The following is a 16,201-nucleotide window of genomic DNA, read 5'->3' as shown; positions in this document are numbered from 1 at the left end:
AAGCATTTAGTTGTGCTGCCTGACTTGCACCAGGCTTTGCTCATTCTGCATTGTACTGTGGTGGTTACACACAGAGGGGTAGAGGTGTGTTTTGTCTTCTGCAGCAAGTTTTTTTTCTGGTGGAAAGCTAGTAATTCCTTAAATTCTGTAAGATTCTCCTACTGTCTTCAGGGATCACTCCACATGGCCTTTCTTTTAAAGTACAGACAATCTTTCTTAACTGTGCTAGATGAACATAAATAGGTGACAGATTGCCTGATGTTTTCTACCTTCAAAAGTTAGGGAGAAATATCAACAACTTCTACAAAATCAGGTACCTGTTTAGGATGGAGGGGCCACCATGAGATTATCTAATCCCACTTCCTTGCTCAGGCAAGGTCAGCTAGAGCAGCTTGCCCAGAACACAGTGGGACTTGTCTGTTTCCTGTCTATAGATACCGAATCTTTCGGAGGACCTGGAGGAAATCTTGTCCAGCTTTGAGTCTCTGACATGTACTAACCCGTTGCTGTTTCTCCTCCTCCAAAGGCTCTTTCCTCAGAGCTGGCAAACGCTCGGGATGAAACCAAGAAGACAGCGAATGACATGATCCACGCTGAGAACATGCGCCTCGGCCGAGACAAGTACAAGACCCTGCGCCAGATTCGGCAGGGCAACACCAAGCAGCGCATTGATGAGTTCGAGTCCATGTAAACTCTCCCCTGCACCTGCTGCCCTGCACTCTCTTCTCCCCTCTTTCCCATCCTCTCCCATCATTCACTCCTAATCGTGCTATGCTGGAACCACTACAGAAGAGTGACCATGGTCTTATTTATCAAGTTTTGGGCAAATGCTGGAGTTAAGTGACAGAAGAAAGAATAGTAATTATGTCTGCCTGGGGTGGCTTGGGAGAGCAAACATGGATTGGGGCAAATCTGAAGTTGTTTGGCTTGGGGTAAAGTCCTAGTGTTGGGTTTGCCCATTGAGGTAGCTGTGTTGCTGTCTTCTCCCATTGTGTGGGGAGACCAGCAGACACTTGTACTGGATTATGTACAGTCAAGAGCTGACAGTCTGACACTCTGCCTTCCTACTAACCTGTGCAAGCTTCAGGATTAAGCTTAGTGGCCAGGGTCTGAATTTCTAACTTAACCCAGAGTCTGAATCATGTTAGTTAAAAAGGAGAGACTGGAGCTTAGGAAGAAGGATTGAAGGTAAAATATGGACTTTCTCTCTAAAAGACCAAAGCTTTTGTCCTACAAAAATAAGCAGACCAAACAGATTCTGTGGTGTTCCTGCTGGTGTTACCTTTTGTTGTTTAATGATGGAGCTTTGAATTTCCTGATCACGAGGAGGCCTTTGGAGTATTTCCACTGATACAGTGTGATTTGAAGCCTCAAATTCCCTGCTTTCCAGAGGTTTTTCTCTGGTCAGTGGCTTTGTTCACTTTCATTTGTCTGACTTCAATGTAACCAGTGAGGCAGAGTACACTGCCTTCCTTTTTGGTTTTGCCAATGAAAACCTAAAGTGGGAGGTAGAAATGTAAAAGACTAAAAATTATTGTAGCTGTATTTTCCCTTGCTGAACAGATACTTTTCTAGTTACATGAACAAGATTTCAGGTTTTTCCATAAGAGGCCTTCTTAGCACATAGTTGTTGGTGCCTTATGACTGTGTATAGATCTACTGTAGCTCAGATACCTTTAGTTTAAACTAGATAAATCATAAAAAGCGATCAGCAGCTGGGGACCAAAAACTGCTCTCATATTTGGTTCATGTACAAGACTGCATCTGTCTTCCCTGGCTTCAAGCAGCATTTGAGGGGAGAGGATCCTGAGACACTTGTCCAATTGCTTTCTTAATCCTCACTAGCAGTCTGCCACATCCCTGGCTCAAGTGCTTTTCCTTCCCCAGAAGGATGTTTTGGCCTTTTGTAGCTGAGAGAACAGAAGGCTTTCTCTTAGAAATGGGATACAAATGGTTGTGAGACTGGTCCTGAGAGCTGCTTGTGCCAGTTATTGTAATAACCATCACCTCCTGTCATCCAGGCTGCCCATGCTGTAGCTACCCAGAATCCTCCCTGCCATTTCTGTGGAGGAAATAGCCATGTATGCTCAGGGTTCAGTTGGATGTTGCCTTGATCCCTCATAAAAGGAACTGTTAACCTTCAGGAGAGTCATCTTAAAAATGGGTTCCACCTAAAGTTTTCCCCTCCTTGGATTAGCCTGTCCCTATAGGAAGTCATTAGGCTAGCCTGGGATTTATTTTCTTGCCTAGCATAATCCCGAATTTTGTGACTTGCTCAGTTTTGTTGATTCTCCCTTTGTATGATGTTACTGGTAATGGTGATAGAAGGAAAACATCTGAAAACTGGAGCATTTTCAGCTCCCTGGTGTATGAAAAAGGGCGAAGGGGAACTGTGCCAAAAAATAAATGTTCATGATAGTGTTAACAAACTTCAGTATTTCCCCAAGAATTCCTTGGGTGGCTGGAAACAACCTCACCAGTTCTGTGTTACTTTATTTTTTTGAAAGCAATGCAACTCTGTGTGGAGTTTCATACAAATACCAGCCAGCCTCTGTTAGAAGCAACATGCCAACCTATGCTCTTAAACATCCAGGTGTGTCATGTGGGAGCCCCCTTCTCTCCCCTGGACACAGAGTGCTTCTGGGGGGCACATGGCATGGTAAGCTTTGTGTTGGCCAAGAAAAATATGCCTCAGTACCATGAAAGTCACAAATGAAAGAATTCAGTTCAATTTGTCAGAAGGTATTTGTGTATTTCCTACTGAAGGCGGTTGGCATTGGCTCTGCGTGAGTCTCATTACTGGGGAACAGACAACCTTTAAACTTCTGTTTTGGTGCTTTAAAGCTGGTTCTCAGCTCTTCTGCTCTGTCCATGGCAACTATTGATGCATTTGAGGGGAGAAAAGCCTCTATCTAATATTTTAATAATTTCCTAACAAGCTGACGTATGGTGCCTGGAATATGTGTTCAAATAATAAACCAGTAAACCTTTCCTGCTTTGATGGGTCACACAACACTGCTGAGCTCTCATGTATTATGATGTTGGCATGACTTCTGTTTATAGGGTTTTTTTAAACGTTCTAATTCCACATGGTCCAATAAAGGAATAGAACGGCTTGTGCCAGTGAGTCCACCTAACTCTTTGTAGTTGTTTCAGCCCTGCCTTCTTTTTAACCAGTATTATATTCCAGTGGTATCTAATGATATTTGATTTCAATATTTCTAGCTATGCACAATTAGAAAATATTAGTCAAGGGATGGAGGGTGTGTTTATTGTCCTCCTTCCCTTGGAATGTATACTGTATTATAAAGATGATATTTTGCAAGAAAACTAATGTAAGAAGCTTTCAGTATTATGGTGAGATTTGTAGACATATTTTTTATTTGTTAGAATACAGTGAATTGTTCTTCCTCTTCATGTTCCAGTTTAATTGGATAACTACTCCTCTGGGGGTGGGGGGAGGGAAGTACTTTATCACGTTTCCTGGCTTATTTTTTCTTGTTTTATTTTTTTGTTGCTGTAAATTATGTTGAAGGTTTTTGACCAGTTGTTTTACTGGATTATAATAAAACATCAATTCCTTAAGGTTGTGGAGTAATTAATGGGTCCATGTGCTTATCTGCAGAGAGAATCTTGATTAAGACATGTTTTTCATGTTCAGAGGAGTTGTTAAAATCCATACCTTGTTCTTCCTGAAGTGCCAATAAAGTTCAGAGAAATTCAGCAGCTTGTGTCCGGCTGGTTACTTAAGGTTTGCTTTAAGGCCAGTGCTGTGTCTCGTAGCTGAGCAGATCTGCTTTGTGGTGCCCAGAGGTCAGCCTGGGAGCTCCCCTGCAAATAAGGAGATCTCACTTGCACTCTGAGAAGGAACTGCTTCAGTAAGAGCCCTTTCCCCCTCCCCAGCCCCCACAGCTGTCCAGCAGGAGCCAGTGCTGGAACTGACACTTCTTTATGGAGGCACTGAGTAGAAATATTCAACTTGCAATGGGCTGGCCAGATGGAGGGGATGGAGCTGCTGTGGGTGAGCTCCTGCTATGCTGAGCCCATGCCTGTGTGCATCCAGGTTAGCCTGGAGAGGGTGGCTGAGCCTTGGTGCTGCTGCTTGCATGGACACCCTGTCCCAAATCTGTGCTGCCATCAGCCTGTACTGGGGATTTTGGCACCATCTGCTTCACAGCTGCCTTGCTGTGGCTGTCTGTCTCCCAGTGTCTTGGGATGGGTTCCAGAATGGAAGAGTGGCTGCTGCCACCTTTCTGCTAATGAACTGTGTGATCTTTATTTGCAGCTGCTTTCTTTGTGGTTGTGAAGAGGGGCCTCACAGAACCTCTGCCTAATCGTTGCTGCACTGCAGAATAAGGTGGAGATTTCATTGGAACATGTTAGTGCTCAGACATCTGGTGCTGGGGAAGACACCTGAACTTTTCTCTAAACCAAACATGAAGTGTGGAGCAATAGAGGCTTCTGCAATCCCCAGCAGGCATGGCTTGGATTCAGTTTCAACAGGTGAGTCTTTTTTTATTGTTCCTTCCTGCCAGGATTCAAAAGACCTGACCACTGGAGGAATTGCCTGTCTCCTTCAATGCTACAGCAGCCTTCAATTGAAGGTTGGTCTGGAATGGTAGATCCTGTTCTTGCTGTTTCTAGTGCGCTTGCTTTTCAATGGACATTACCTTAGAGGCTTGAGACTTAGTAATTTCCATTTAGGTTTTATCTATATTCAATTTGTCTTTGAAGTAAGGGAAGTGTAAAGCCTTAAAGGCTGAAGGCTGCTTCTGTACAGGCCCATGTTAAAAAAAATAGGAAAATCTCCATCACCCTATTCTTCTAGTTTGTTGTAAGGCATTCTGTAGTCTAGGATCAGAAATTTGCATTTAACCTTTAATTTTTGTAGACAGCTTCTGTTGGGTTTGCTAGTCTCTCTGGGATTTTTCAGATCCAGTTTAGGCTACATCTACATATGTTTGGGGCCCAGGTGCTTTTGTCTGTGGGACAGGAGCAGACTGGAGCATGAAAGGTTCTCAGAAGGCTGGGGGACTAGAAACACTCTGCAACGATGCTTTATTAAGCAGTGCAATTTATTAAGAACACTAAAGAAAAGTCAAAGTAATTCTGTAGAGTAAAATATTGAGTTCAATCTGTTTGGTAGATTAAGGCATTTGGCCTGAGATGCACTGACTCCAAGTAGGACAAGGTAACTGCAGAAATAAGACTCTGATTGCTTACTCTTTCTAAAGCAGGGAATTGCAAGGGCATAGTCTCCAAATTCTGATTTGTTTTGATGCAGACAAGCCCTGTAGGAATTTCTCTAGTTAGATAAACAGCTTATGAGTTTCTTGCTCAGGATAATATGTTTGGAGGGAAGCACAAGCATTTTTCCAGCATCCTAAGCTTGATAATGCAATGTACAGGCTAAGGTATGATAATTGTAGGCACTCATATGGCAGCTGTTTGAGCACCTACAAAGACAGAGTGCAATGAGAAAGCAGAGAGCACTCGAGGCATGGCTCGTTTGCCCTGTACCATCAGTGTGACTGTTCTGTTCCCTGCCAGCTTTGCAGCTGTGCATACCTCAGCCTTGGCTATATAGTTTAAATGTCTTCTACCAGGGCATATAATCTCAGAGCATGTGACAACTGGCAGAGAATAGAATTCCTCTGTGGCTGATGTTAAGCCATAACTGTTGCATATCTTTATGCAGATTGGTGCCACATGTGATGTTCATGTCTCCCTTGCAGAAAAACAACTTCTGTAAGAAAAATGCCCCTTCCCTGGAAATGTTCAAGGCCAGGTTGGATGAGGCCCTGAGCAATTTGGTCTGGTGGCATACTTGCCCATGGGCAGGGGATTGGAACTAGATAATCTTAATCCCTTCCAACCCAGAGCATTCTGTAAAAAAAGGTCTGTGCCTCAATATATGAAATGCTAGGCTGAGGCTGGCTTTTGTCTTGCAGATTTGCAGTTCTAAGTGCAGTTTGTAGACAAGGGAGCAGGTTCCTGTGTCTGAACAATGCCTAAATGAGTATCTAGCTCCAGATGATGGGTGTCTAAACATTAATAGCAGTTCCAGATGGAACTTTTCAGGACAGGTGCCAGGATAAGGGGTATAGTGAAAAGTGGAAGGAAGAATGAGGACATATTAGAGAAAAAGTAATGCTGAAACTGCAAAAAGTAATACTGGATGCTTGTGGAAGGGACTGCACCTTCAGCTTCTGGTCAGAATGCACTTGCTCAGAGCAGGTATTAATACCAAGCATTCTAGTGAGCAGAGCTAATTTAAAAATTATAAGCCCCCATGATTGCTATAGCCTGTGGTTTTGCATCATCCTTTAACGAAATGCAGGCTGGGATTGGTCTTGAGTCAACAAGTTTGACTGAAAGGGGTGTGAAATAAACTGCTGTTGAGCTGGGAGGTTATGGTGAAGGTTGTCTATACCCCACAAGCAGCACTATTGCACTCCCATCCATCTTTGAATCATCCTTGACTGGATGCTTGAAGGAGAAGCATGTGCAAGTGAAGGTCTTGGCTGGGGCACTGTAACTTCTTAGTGGCCTTCACCCAGCCAGGCAGCAGCTGCTTTGTCAGAAGTGGCTGCTGTCCAGAGCCCTGCTGTGAATTCATTTCTTGTTGCAGTGTCAGCCCATCTCTGATTGCAGGTCTGCCCTCCTGCTTCCAGTGGTGAGAATATGGCTCTTGCTCCTTTTGTTTTTGTCATTCTTGGAAGGTTGATGGATATGTAGGGAAGGTTAGAATGGGGCAAACAGTCTTGTCTGAGAGATGTAAAAACTAAGGCACATTTACAGTATTCACCCCAAGCCCCAGCCTCTGAGGCAGTATCTGAGACTCGAGCTCACTTGGTGTGTGCACTTTGTCCCAGATCTGTGCTCAGTGCATCTCTTTTGAGGCAGCAGAAGCACTCTCTGGGCTTGTGGGCTTGTAGAAAACCAAACCAGTACAAGTTGTTTTGTTTGCTTTTATTAGCAACTTGCTCTGGAACAGGAAAGGTGGTTAATGGGTTTTTAAAGTGACAGTGGGAAAGGTGAATTTTAGTTTTGTTCAGTGCTTTAGTTCTATGTCAGCAAGTAGCCCATATCTGCTTCCCTACAGGAGTGTTTTGAGGCAGCAGGCTTGGTAGGAGGGGAGAGATAAGCTGGTCTTGCTTTTCCAATTAATGAAGGCTGGCTTCCGGAAATCTTTATTATTCCCAGGTCTGTGTGCCTGCTGCTCTGACTGCAATCCCTGAGACTTCCCCCATGGGAACAGCACAAGCTTGGCTCTATCTACACCTGAATAGGGTGGGCAGTGACTAAGCCAGGGCAGCTCTGCTTGCTGGCAAGGCACTCTAGCAGTGGTCAGAGGAGCTGGGTTTGATATCTCAAAAATCTAATTATGCTTCTCACTGTGGAGGGCTGCAAAGGTGTTGTGTAACTTCTGCTTGGATTAGGCCAGTGCTGATTTCAGTGTTTGCTTCCTTGTGCAGAAATTGAGGCTCAGGTGGAGTTAAGGGCAGCTCATAGGTGCTTTGGATATTTGCATGAGAGTCCCTAGACTGGGGGGAGGGAGGACCACATTGTTTGGTGTGTGGTACAGAAGATATTGGACAACTTATTTCAAGCTAGAAAACCACTTCCTTACCAGCATGTGCCAACACATGACTGGGTGTGTGGGCATTGCCACTGCACTGACAGAGTGTGGCCTGCTGGCAAGGAACTGGGGAGCTGGGGTGCAGTGTGCACTGTGTGCACTGTGTGCTGGGAAGTTCGTTTCTGCCAAACCATATTTCAAATACAGCTGTGTCTGGCTGCTCATAAAATACGTGCTGACCTGTGAAGCAAAATTTTGAGGTTTTTTTTTTTTCCCCCAAAGCAATGTTATTTTTTCTTAGTTGGTTTTTTGGTTTCTGTTTTTTAGTTGGCTGGTTTGGTTTTTTGTGGGAGGGGTGGTTATTTGAAAAGCTTTCTATTTTTGTGGCCGTAGCTAAATGAACAATGATTTACTCTGGAAAGGAGATCTTGCTTCTGCCCTTTCTCAGTGTTTCAAAGACCTTAAAACAGACTATTCAAAATCTGTAAGGGCCTGATTGTCTCCTGCCCCAGCAGAATTGTTTTGCTTTCACCAAGAGCAGTTGTCCCCTTTGCTGCACCTCATTTCCCTGACTTCCCTCTCTGCACTGGCCTCTCTTCCATCAGGTGACATTGACCTGTCACTTGCTGTGCTCCGAGTTCCTGGCAGGGAGAGGAGTCAGTGCCAGACAAACACACAAATGTCCTTGCTGTGGAAATTGCTGTGCATATATCTAATGTATCTCTCTCAACTCAAGGTTTACTGGAGAGATAAGCTGCTTTGTGGTTTGTATGTGCTGTGGCCCCTCTCCTTGTGTCTTTCACAGCAAACCTTGTTTTCTTTCCATGGAAATGACTGAGACAGAACTGGGCTGGCTGCTGCACCTCTGTAGTGCCTGAAAAGCAAAGGCAGAACTGGCCACAGTTACTCAGCTGCAGAGGCTGCACAGAGTGGTTTTAAGTTTGGGGGTGAGATGGAGCTCAACAATTCGGCTTTGAAGTCTGAAGCATTTGAGGCAGCTTGTAGGAAAGAACAAACAACCTGGAAAAGTTGACTTGAGAGGTTTTTTTGTTTATTTTTAATCCTTTATGCATTGCTCATGAATTTGTCTCCAACTGGAGCTGTCTGAGGGGTGTGTTTGAACGCTTGAACACTTGCCTTTGAACTGAAGAATACATTTCTCTCCCAGCTTATGGAAAATACTTGCATTCCTTAATGTCTTAGATGCTTTTTTCAGAAAGTTTAAGCACTCCTTTCCAACCCTTCCAACCTGAAAGCTTTGTGTGGAAAATTCTCATTTTGAGGCAAAAAGCCAAAACTTTCTGGTTATCTTCAGAACTATGAATCCACCAAGTGTGTGTGTGTGTTGAGGCAGACATTTTCTATCTTATGCTGTAGTTTTTCCCCTGTACAGATTGATTAGAGAGTCCAGTATCAATATTTTTTTGGCTTATATTGGTTACCAACATGTTACTGAATTTAAAAAAAAAAAACTTGATTAAAGCACACATCCCACCAAATGTAAGCTGTTAATTTGGTGGAAGGAACCATTCAGGCTCTTGAGGTGAAAGCTGTTCCCTAGCTCCACAGGAAGTGAGACTGTCTTTCCTGTTGTATTTTTGGCCCTTGGGTTCATATTAATTTTTGCTGTAGAGGAGGGTAGACTAAACCAGTGACTGTGTTTCTGGGAATAAATTAAGAGTTTTCTTCTGCAACACTTCAAAGCTTAGTAGCATGGATTATCAGATGGCATGAAATGAATTACAGTTATATGCACCTTTATGGTACTTTTCAGCAGAGAGTTTAGCAAATGAGCAGCTAAGTGTTGCTGCTTCTCACCACTATCATGTGAAGTAAGTGAATATTCACATTTTAGAGATGGGAGCCTGCTGTATTGGGTAATACAATGATGTGGCTGGATGCCATCGAGAGTAGAATTCGTGTGTCTTGCTTTCACTCTATCGCTGTAGGAGCTGTGTGCCCCTCTCCTCAAGGCAGCAGTCATTGGCACTCCTGCCTCTCTGTTCTTCCAGCCCTCAACTTGCAACTCCTTGTATGATTAAACATCACAATGGACATTTCTCCTGAAATTGGATTTAGTTCCGGCTCCTAAAAGGGAAGTCTGTAAGTAGAACAAAAAAAAAAAAAGTGAGCATTTCTCAGAAACTGGAATGTGGAGGTGATGTTGCTGTGCTTCAACCAATTCCCATGCCCTGATGGGCTGGACTGCAGCGCGATCCAGGCACAATCCCTTTGTCCATCCTTCCTTCCTTCCTGCTTCTCCTCGCTCCTCCCTCCCTCCACCCCAAGGGAGGCTGTCCTACCCTTCTTTTTTTTTTTTTTCTATCCTTCCCCCCATCCTCCCCAGCTGTATAAGTCCCTAATCAAGCTGTCCTTGCATCAAAGGCCAGCTCAGGGGACACAGAGAGGGGCCCAGAGCAGCAGGATGGCTCACGGCATCTTGGGGCTCATGCGGCCCTTGCGGAGCCGATTGAACGCCACCAAAATTCGCCTCCTTCTTCTCTGTGGTGTGACTGAGCAGCACCACAGCCCGGCAAAGTGGTCAGAAAGAGGCTTCAGCTCCACACAGGGGCTCCAGGATGGCCCTGGGGAATCAAGGTGAGTCAAATTCTACCTTGCTCCATGTGAAGGGATGGACATGAACCTCTGCCTTGGCTTGTGACAGGATGGGGAGAGGCCAGCAAAGCCATGGGATGTGGGGGACAAGACCATCACCTCAGGTGAGCAGATGCTGATGGGGGGAAGGTGGTGCCAGGACCCAGCCCCAGAGGTGCTGTGGGAACCTGTCAGGGGTGTCAGTCCTGCCTCCAGAGCTCTGGGGGTCACAGCTAGTGGCTGGGAACCAGCTCGTGAAGGTGACAGAGGCACAAGAATCCTTTGGCCCATTTCCACAGCAGGAACTACTGCAGGCTCCCTGCCAGCCTTTCCTCTCTCTGCTTTAGGGATAGTTCAGGAAGAGATGGAAAATAAATGTAATTTGTGGATCTCCTAGACTAGCATCATCTGTGTCAGATTGTAATCTGCTGGGCCTTGAGAGAGAGATCCAACCAACATCACAGAAAACACAATAAACCATTTTGCTATCTGACCTTAGAGAAAAGCCATAGTGATAACACTCGGTGGGATTTATGAAGATTCATTATCAATGGGATTTCTTTGTAATTGGTTTGTTCCTTATGAAATTATCTCTGGCAGTACTTGTAGGCATCTTGCTGGTTTGTATGGCCTTGGAAAGTATTGTTTAGGAAAAACATCGACAGGAGGAAGAACTACTTTCTTGAAAGCTCCTTCACCACTTTCCTTTGCCACGAAAGGTTTGAGATATTTTTAAAAAGAGAATAATCAGTTGGTGTATACTGAATTTCCAGTGTTGAGTTTATCACGTCCTGGTAAGATCTTTGCAAACCTCTGACCATATATCCTGTGACAGTAATGCCATTGTAAAATATTTAAGACTAAATGAAGGAAAATTTAGTCTAATCAATTTTGACAGTGTTTTTTGGGTTCCCCCCCGCTTAATCCTGGTTCAAAATTACTTAACAAAATGTGAAAGGAATTGTTTCACTGTTTCAAAAACACCAATAAACAAATTCAAAAGTAAATAAAATTAACAGCTGCAGACTTTGTTTTCAGCTTTGGGTACTCAAAGCAGGTGTCTTTCAGGGGAGACTTGAGCCTGGGACTGGTTTGAGGGATATAAAGACAATGAGACCAGTATGCAAGTCAGTCAGTTACTGAACTGAACAGTGAAAACAGGGAGTCATCAGGCTGGGTTTATCCCTCAACAGAGGCACCAATCCTGTGTACTCAGCCAAATACCTGAAATTGTTCCCTTCAGTCAGCACGGAGGGAAACTGCTTGAAGGTGCTCTCTGCATCATGGTCAGGAGTGCTTGGTATTATCCCTGCTCTTGAGAAGAGTGAACTCTGCAGCCAGACTTATCCAGTCATTCAGGATGTCTCACAACAGCATCAATCCTTTCTGGTACCTGACTGGATACCCTGTGTGCTGTCCCTGGCTGCAGCTTGCCTGCCTTGGGGCCCACATAACTGACAGCAACAGCCAAAGCAAGGATGGAACTCAGAGGAACTGCAGAGAACTAGATTTGTGGGAGGTTGGTGCAGAGATTCTCCTGCAACTAATGTTGGCTAAAGCTCTAGGTGCCTCCAGGATAACAGGAATTAAGTTTTCTGTCAATAAATGTGCAGACAGGTTTGGGGATTTTTGGACCCAGCAGCCTCTGCAGGCAGTCATCTCTCATTATCCACCTGAAAAATCCATTCGTTTGAAACATTAAGTATAATTCTATCAGTTTACCATTTCTATTGTGTAACAAACCATAAAGATAAACCAAACATTGCCTCAAAACATGCCTGTTTGCCATACAAATGGAATGAATTACTCTGATCCATCAAAAATGAGGATTGTTTTATTTTGTTTTGACATTTGAGAACTAGTCTTTAAATTGTGTATTTAGAGATATCTGTAGGTGTCTTTATTGAAGGAAACTGGTCATCAGGTCAGCCTGGTGAAAGAGAAGCTTCTGCCACTGGAGAATGCCCTGGGCTTTGGGATGATGGCTACTTGGGCAGTGCCACACTGAAAGCTACTGGGCAAAAGGCCCAGGTGCCTCCAGGGTGCTGCCTTCTTTCTGCACAGGAGGTGGGACCTTTGGGTAAATGAGACCTCCTATATCTAAGGGAGTATTTGGTATGTACACTAAGAAAAAAATAGTGTTTGCTCCTGTGCTTCGTCTGGCAAATATAAGAGTCTCAGAATACACTGTCTTGGTGAGAAATCCTGAACACTGCTGTCAGGGTAGCAGCCTTCTCCAGATTGGTGTGAGTCTGGTCAGGAGGAGATGAACTGGATACTGTTTCCCTCTCATTTGTAGATGCTGTTTCTGCAGGTTATCATTAAGAAAAGCTGATGGCCATGCTCCTAACTCTTGGCCAGATTAAATCTTGCAGGCTGTCAAAATAACTAGCAATTTTTCCTGAGCGTGGATCACATCAGCTCAGAGGAAGTTACTCAGCCTGGTAGCTCTGTAAGCTGAGCTGGGCATGTCTAGCCACAAGAATGATGATGTGATGCTCCCTGTGATGGAGTTAAGGAAAGGAGTGGGTGCTTCATGGAAGAGAAAGCAGCAGAAAAGGAACAATCATCAAGTAATCGCCTTGGGAAGGGAAGGGGAAGCAAAACATAAATGACAGCAGCCCTTCTTGCTGAGTTAGTATCTGATCCCAAGTACTTTGCTTGTTATTGCATCACTCTACCCAGAATTAACATTCCAGGCCTGGGACTTGCAAATACTCTGCCTGCCTACACATACTTCTTCTGCCAGCCAGCCCAAGCAGGGGCAGCACACAGAGAGCACCTGCACTTGTTTGTACACAGATAGACACTTATTCTGTGGGCTGTTTGATAAAGTGGGAAATATTTTGGGGCAACTCAGATTTGCCTGCCACTGAGAACTGATAATTAGAATTTTTTCTTTGGGCCTGGCATAATCCTTCAAGAAAGTGTTTGCATGCACATTTCTCTCTAAGTGCCATGTCTCTAGCACTCAGCCAGAAGACCTCAAGTATGGATGTGCAGAAAAGGGTGGACTCCTGATTTTTGCAAATTTGTCTTACAGCTCTGAGGATCAGGTGACAGTGCATTTTATAAATCGGGATGGAGAGCGACTTACGACCACAGCCAAAGAGGGGCAGAGTTTGCTGGAAGTGGTAGTCAATCACAACTTGGCCATTGATGGATTTGGTAGGTGTTGCAGCAGGATATGCACATGTGCTGTTAGGGCCAGTGGGTATTTAGGAATAGTGCAACAGTACATATACCCCTGTGTTCTGCCAAGACCATAACCAAGCTTGTGTTCCCCACCAGTTGCTTACTGGGTGGCTCACCATGCTGAGATGGAAATGTAACCTCACATGGTCACCACTGGCATTCCAGCAGCCTCTGTCAGTGCTTTTGCTTGCATAGAGCTGATGTAAAAATTTGAAAGCTGAAGGTGATTCTCCCAGAGAAGAGGCTGGCTGGATATTGCATTCATCTGTTCTGTTTCCTAGCATCTCTTTGGACATGTTCCAGATCTGTTAAAGGGCCTTTTCTCACAATGTTCCTAAAGATGGGCTCTCTCACCCCCTTATTTTTTCTGATTTGCTGCCATCCCCTTGTTTCTCCACCAGGTGCCTGTGAAGGGACGTTAGCCTGCTCTACATGTCACCTCATCTTTGACAAGGACACCTTCCAAAAGCTTGATGCCATCTCAGATGAAGAGTTAGACATGCTGGACTTGGCATATGGACTCACGGACACGTAAGCCTCCCTGTTGGTCACAGCAGATCCTCAAGCCTCTGAGGCAGATTTGCACCATGTGGCTCCTTTTTCACAAGGGATGGGACTTGAGAGCAGGAGCTTTAGTGAAAACCCATCCTGGACCAGATATCCCAGTGTGGGTGGGGAATTTCTCCCTTTACTTTGGGAACAGAGGAGCCTCACTTCACGTTTTCTTCTCAGATCTCGCCTTGGCTGCCAGGTGTGCGTGAAGAAGTCGATGGATGGTCTGACTGTGAGGGTCCCCATGGACGTGTCGGACATGAGGAGGCAGCTGGAGGTTGGAAAGCAAAGCAAACAGTAACTGGAAACGACTGCTGCACAGCTTAAAGCCTCATTTAGGCGTGGCAGGGTACTTAGCTTTTGGTTGACACTATTGCTTTTTGTGGCTGGCTTGCAGCAGGCCATAAAGGTCTGATTCAGTATAAAAGGCGTGTTTGGCAAATCTCTTATTTAAACAAGGCATCATGCTTAATAGGGTCTTTACTGTGTATTTTAAGTGCTTAAATGCTCTGCTGAATGCAACTGGATTAAAGTGTATGGCTTTATATTTCCCTGGGTGGGTGTCAGTAAATATCTTTGCTGTATGTGACTCGCTTTCTCCTTTGAAATATAAGAATTCTGCTATTCTGAGTAACTGCTGAGAATTTTGCAAGGCTTGGCTCTTTAAGAGTGGAGCAGACTTTTCCAATTTGGGAAGCTTAAGAATAGATTGCTGTTTGCAAGTCAGTGTACTGGTGGGCTTGGTGATGTAGGTGACTTGAGTTTGGTCAGCAAGAGCATACTGAGGACATTCGTGTGCTTGACAGTTCCTGGAAGCAGGAACCACTTCTGAGAACTTGAGATGTTTCAGGTCCCTGAATTGTTCTGTGCTGGGAGCAGCCACTTTCTCCAAAAGTTAAATTTTCTCATTGCTGTACTATCCCACATGTCAAAATTCTAATAATGAGCCTTTTAGACCTGCAAGATGCACTGCTCAGGTACCATGAGCCTGGCTGGAATAGAAGGAGTTGGATGGAAACTTGATTGACTGCATAAACACAGCACTGCCAGCTGATCAAAGGAGGGGATTGTCCTGCTGTACTCAGCACTCGTGGGGCCTCACATGGAATACTGCAGATAGTTTTGGGCACTGAATATAAAAAAAATACATTATTCTGTTAGAGAGGGTCCGTGAGGATGATGGAAGATCTGGAGGGGAAGCCTTATGAGGAGTGGCTGAGATTACTTGTATTGTTCAGCCTGGAGAAGAGGAGACCGAGGTCAGACCTCATTGTGCTCTTCAATATCTTCACGAGGGGAAGTGGAAGGGCAGTGATCTCTTCACTCTCTGACCAGTGACAGGACTCAAGAAAATGGCATGAAGCTGAGTCAGGGGAGGTTTAGGTTAGATGTCAGGGAAAGATTTTCCACCCAGAGGTGGCTGGGCACTGGAACAGGCTCCCAGGGCAATGCTAACAGCACCCAACCTGTCTGAGTTAAGAATCGATGGGACAATACTCCTGGGCACATTATGGGATTCTTGGCATGTTCTGCACAGGGTCTGGAGTTGAACTCGATGATTCTGAAGAGTCCCTTCCAACTGAGGGTGTTCTGTGCTTCTACGATTCCGTGATTGATGAAATTTCAGTGCGACCCTGGGGCCTAGGCCGCGGGGGCTGCTGTGGCGGCACTTCGGCGCCAGGGGGCGCTCGCGGGGCGGGGAGGAAGATGAGGAGGAGGAAGGAGGAAGGCCGCAGTGGGGGCTGTGAGGAGGAGGAAGGCCGCAGTGGGGGTTGTGAGGAGGAGGAAGGAGGAAGGCCGCAGTGGGGGCTGTGAGGAGGAGGAAGGCCGCAGTGGGGGCTGTGAGGAGGAGGAAGGAGGAAGGCCGCAGTGGGGGCTGTGAGGAGGAGGAAGGAGGAAGGCCGCAGTGGGGGCTGTGAGGAGGAGGAAGGCCGCAGTGGGGGCTGTGAGGAGGAGGAAGGAGGAAGGCCGCAGTGGCGGCGGGGCCGCTGTGCTGTGCCCATCCCTCCTCCTTCCTCCTGCACTGACCGCTGCCTGGACCTGTTTCTGGGAGCCACCGTTGCCATTTGTGTCTGGTGGTCTCTGTGCACCTTCACACCTTCCTACTGCTGGCACAGCCCTGCCAAGCACGGCGTGGGCCCGGTGTCCCTGTGGGCATGGACACAGATGATGAGTGACACTGTGAATCCTCTGAATAAATAGGCTTTGTCTTCCTCTCTGCTCCTTCATGCAAAAAAAAAAAAAGTTTATCCGTGTCAGAATTTTATCCTTAGCAGA

The 16,201-nt window shown here is 45.4% G+C and overlaps 2 protein-coding genes across 2 annotated transcripts in view; both read left to right on the top strand.

Annotated features, from left to right (window-relative positions):
* The window catches only part of MSN (moesin), a 41,212-nt gene extending 37,489 nt beyond the window's left edge, over nucleotides 1-3,723 (top strand). The window contains exon 13 of the mRNA XM_014887692.2: nucleotides 527-3,723. Within this exon, the coding sequence (XP_014743178.2) occupies nucleotides 527-691 (165 nt within the window). The 3' untranslated portion in view covers nucleotides 692-3,723. The remainder of the gene's footprint in view (nucleotides 1-526) is intronic.
* Nucleotides 3,724-9,728: 6,005 nt separating this feature from the next.
* Nucleotides 9,729-14,471, top strand: LOC106859080 (adrenodoxin, mitochondrial-like). The gene is made up of 4 exons (XM_014886100.2): nucleotides 9,729-10,180; nucleotides 13,221-13,345; nucleotides 13,774-13,903; nucleotides 14,105-14,471. Exons 1-4 carry the CDS (start codon nucleotides 9,744-9,746, stop codon nucleotides 14,223-14,225), a joined length of 813 nt encoding a protein of 270 aa, XP_014741586.2. The 5' UTR covers nucleotides 9,729-9,743; the 3' UTR covers nucleotides 14,226-14,471.
* Nucleotides 14,472-16,201: the final 1,730 nt, after the last annotated feature.

Source organism: Sturnus vulgaris, chromosome 14 (assembly GCF_052056855.1).
Source record: "Sturnus vulgaris isolate bStuVul1 chromosome 14, bStuVul1.hap1, whole genome shotgun sequence".
NCBI lineage: Eukaryota > Metazoa > Chordata > Aves > Passeriformes > Sturnidae > Sturnus > Sturnus vulgaris.
This window is presented reverse-complemented; position numbering and strand designations above follow the sequence as displayed.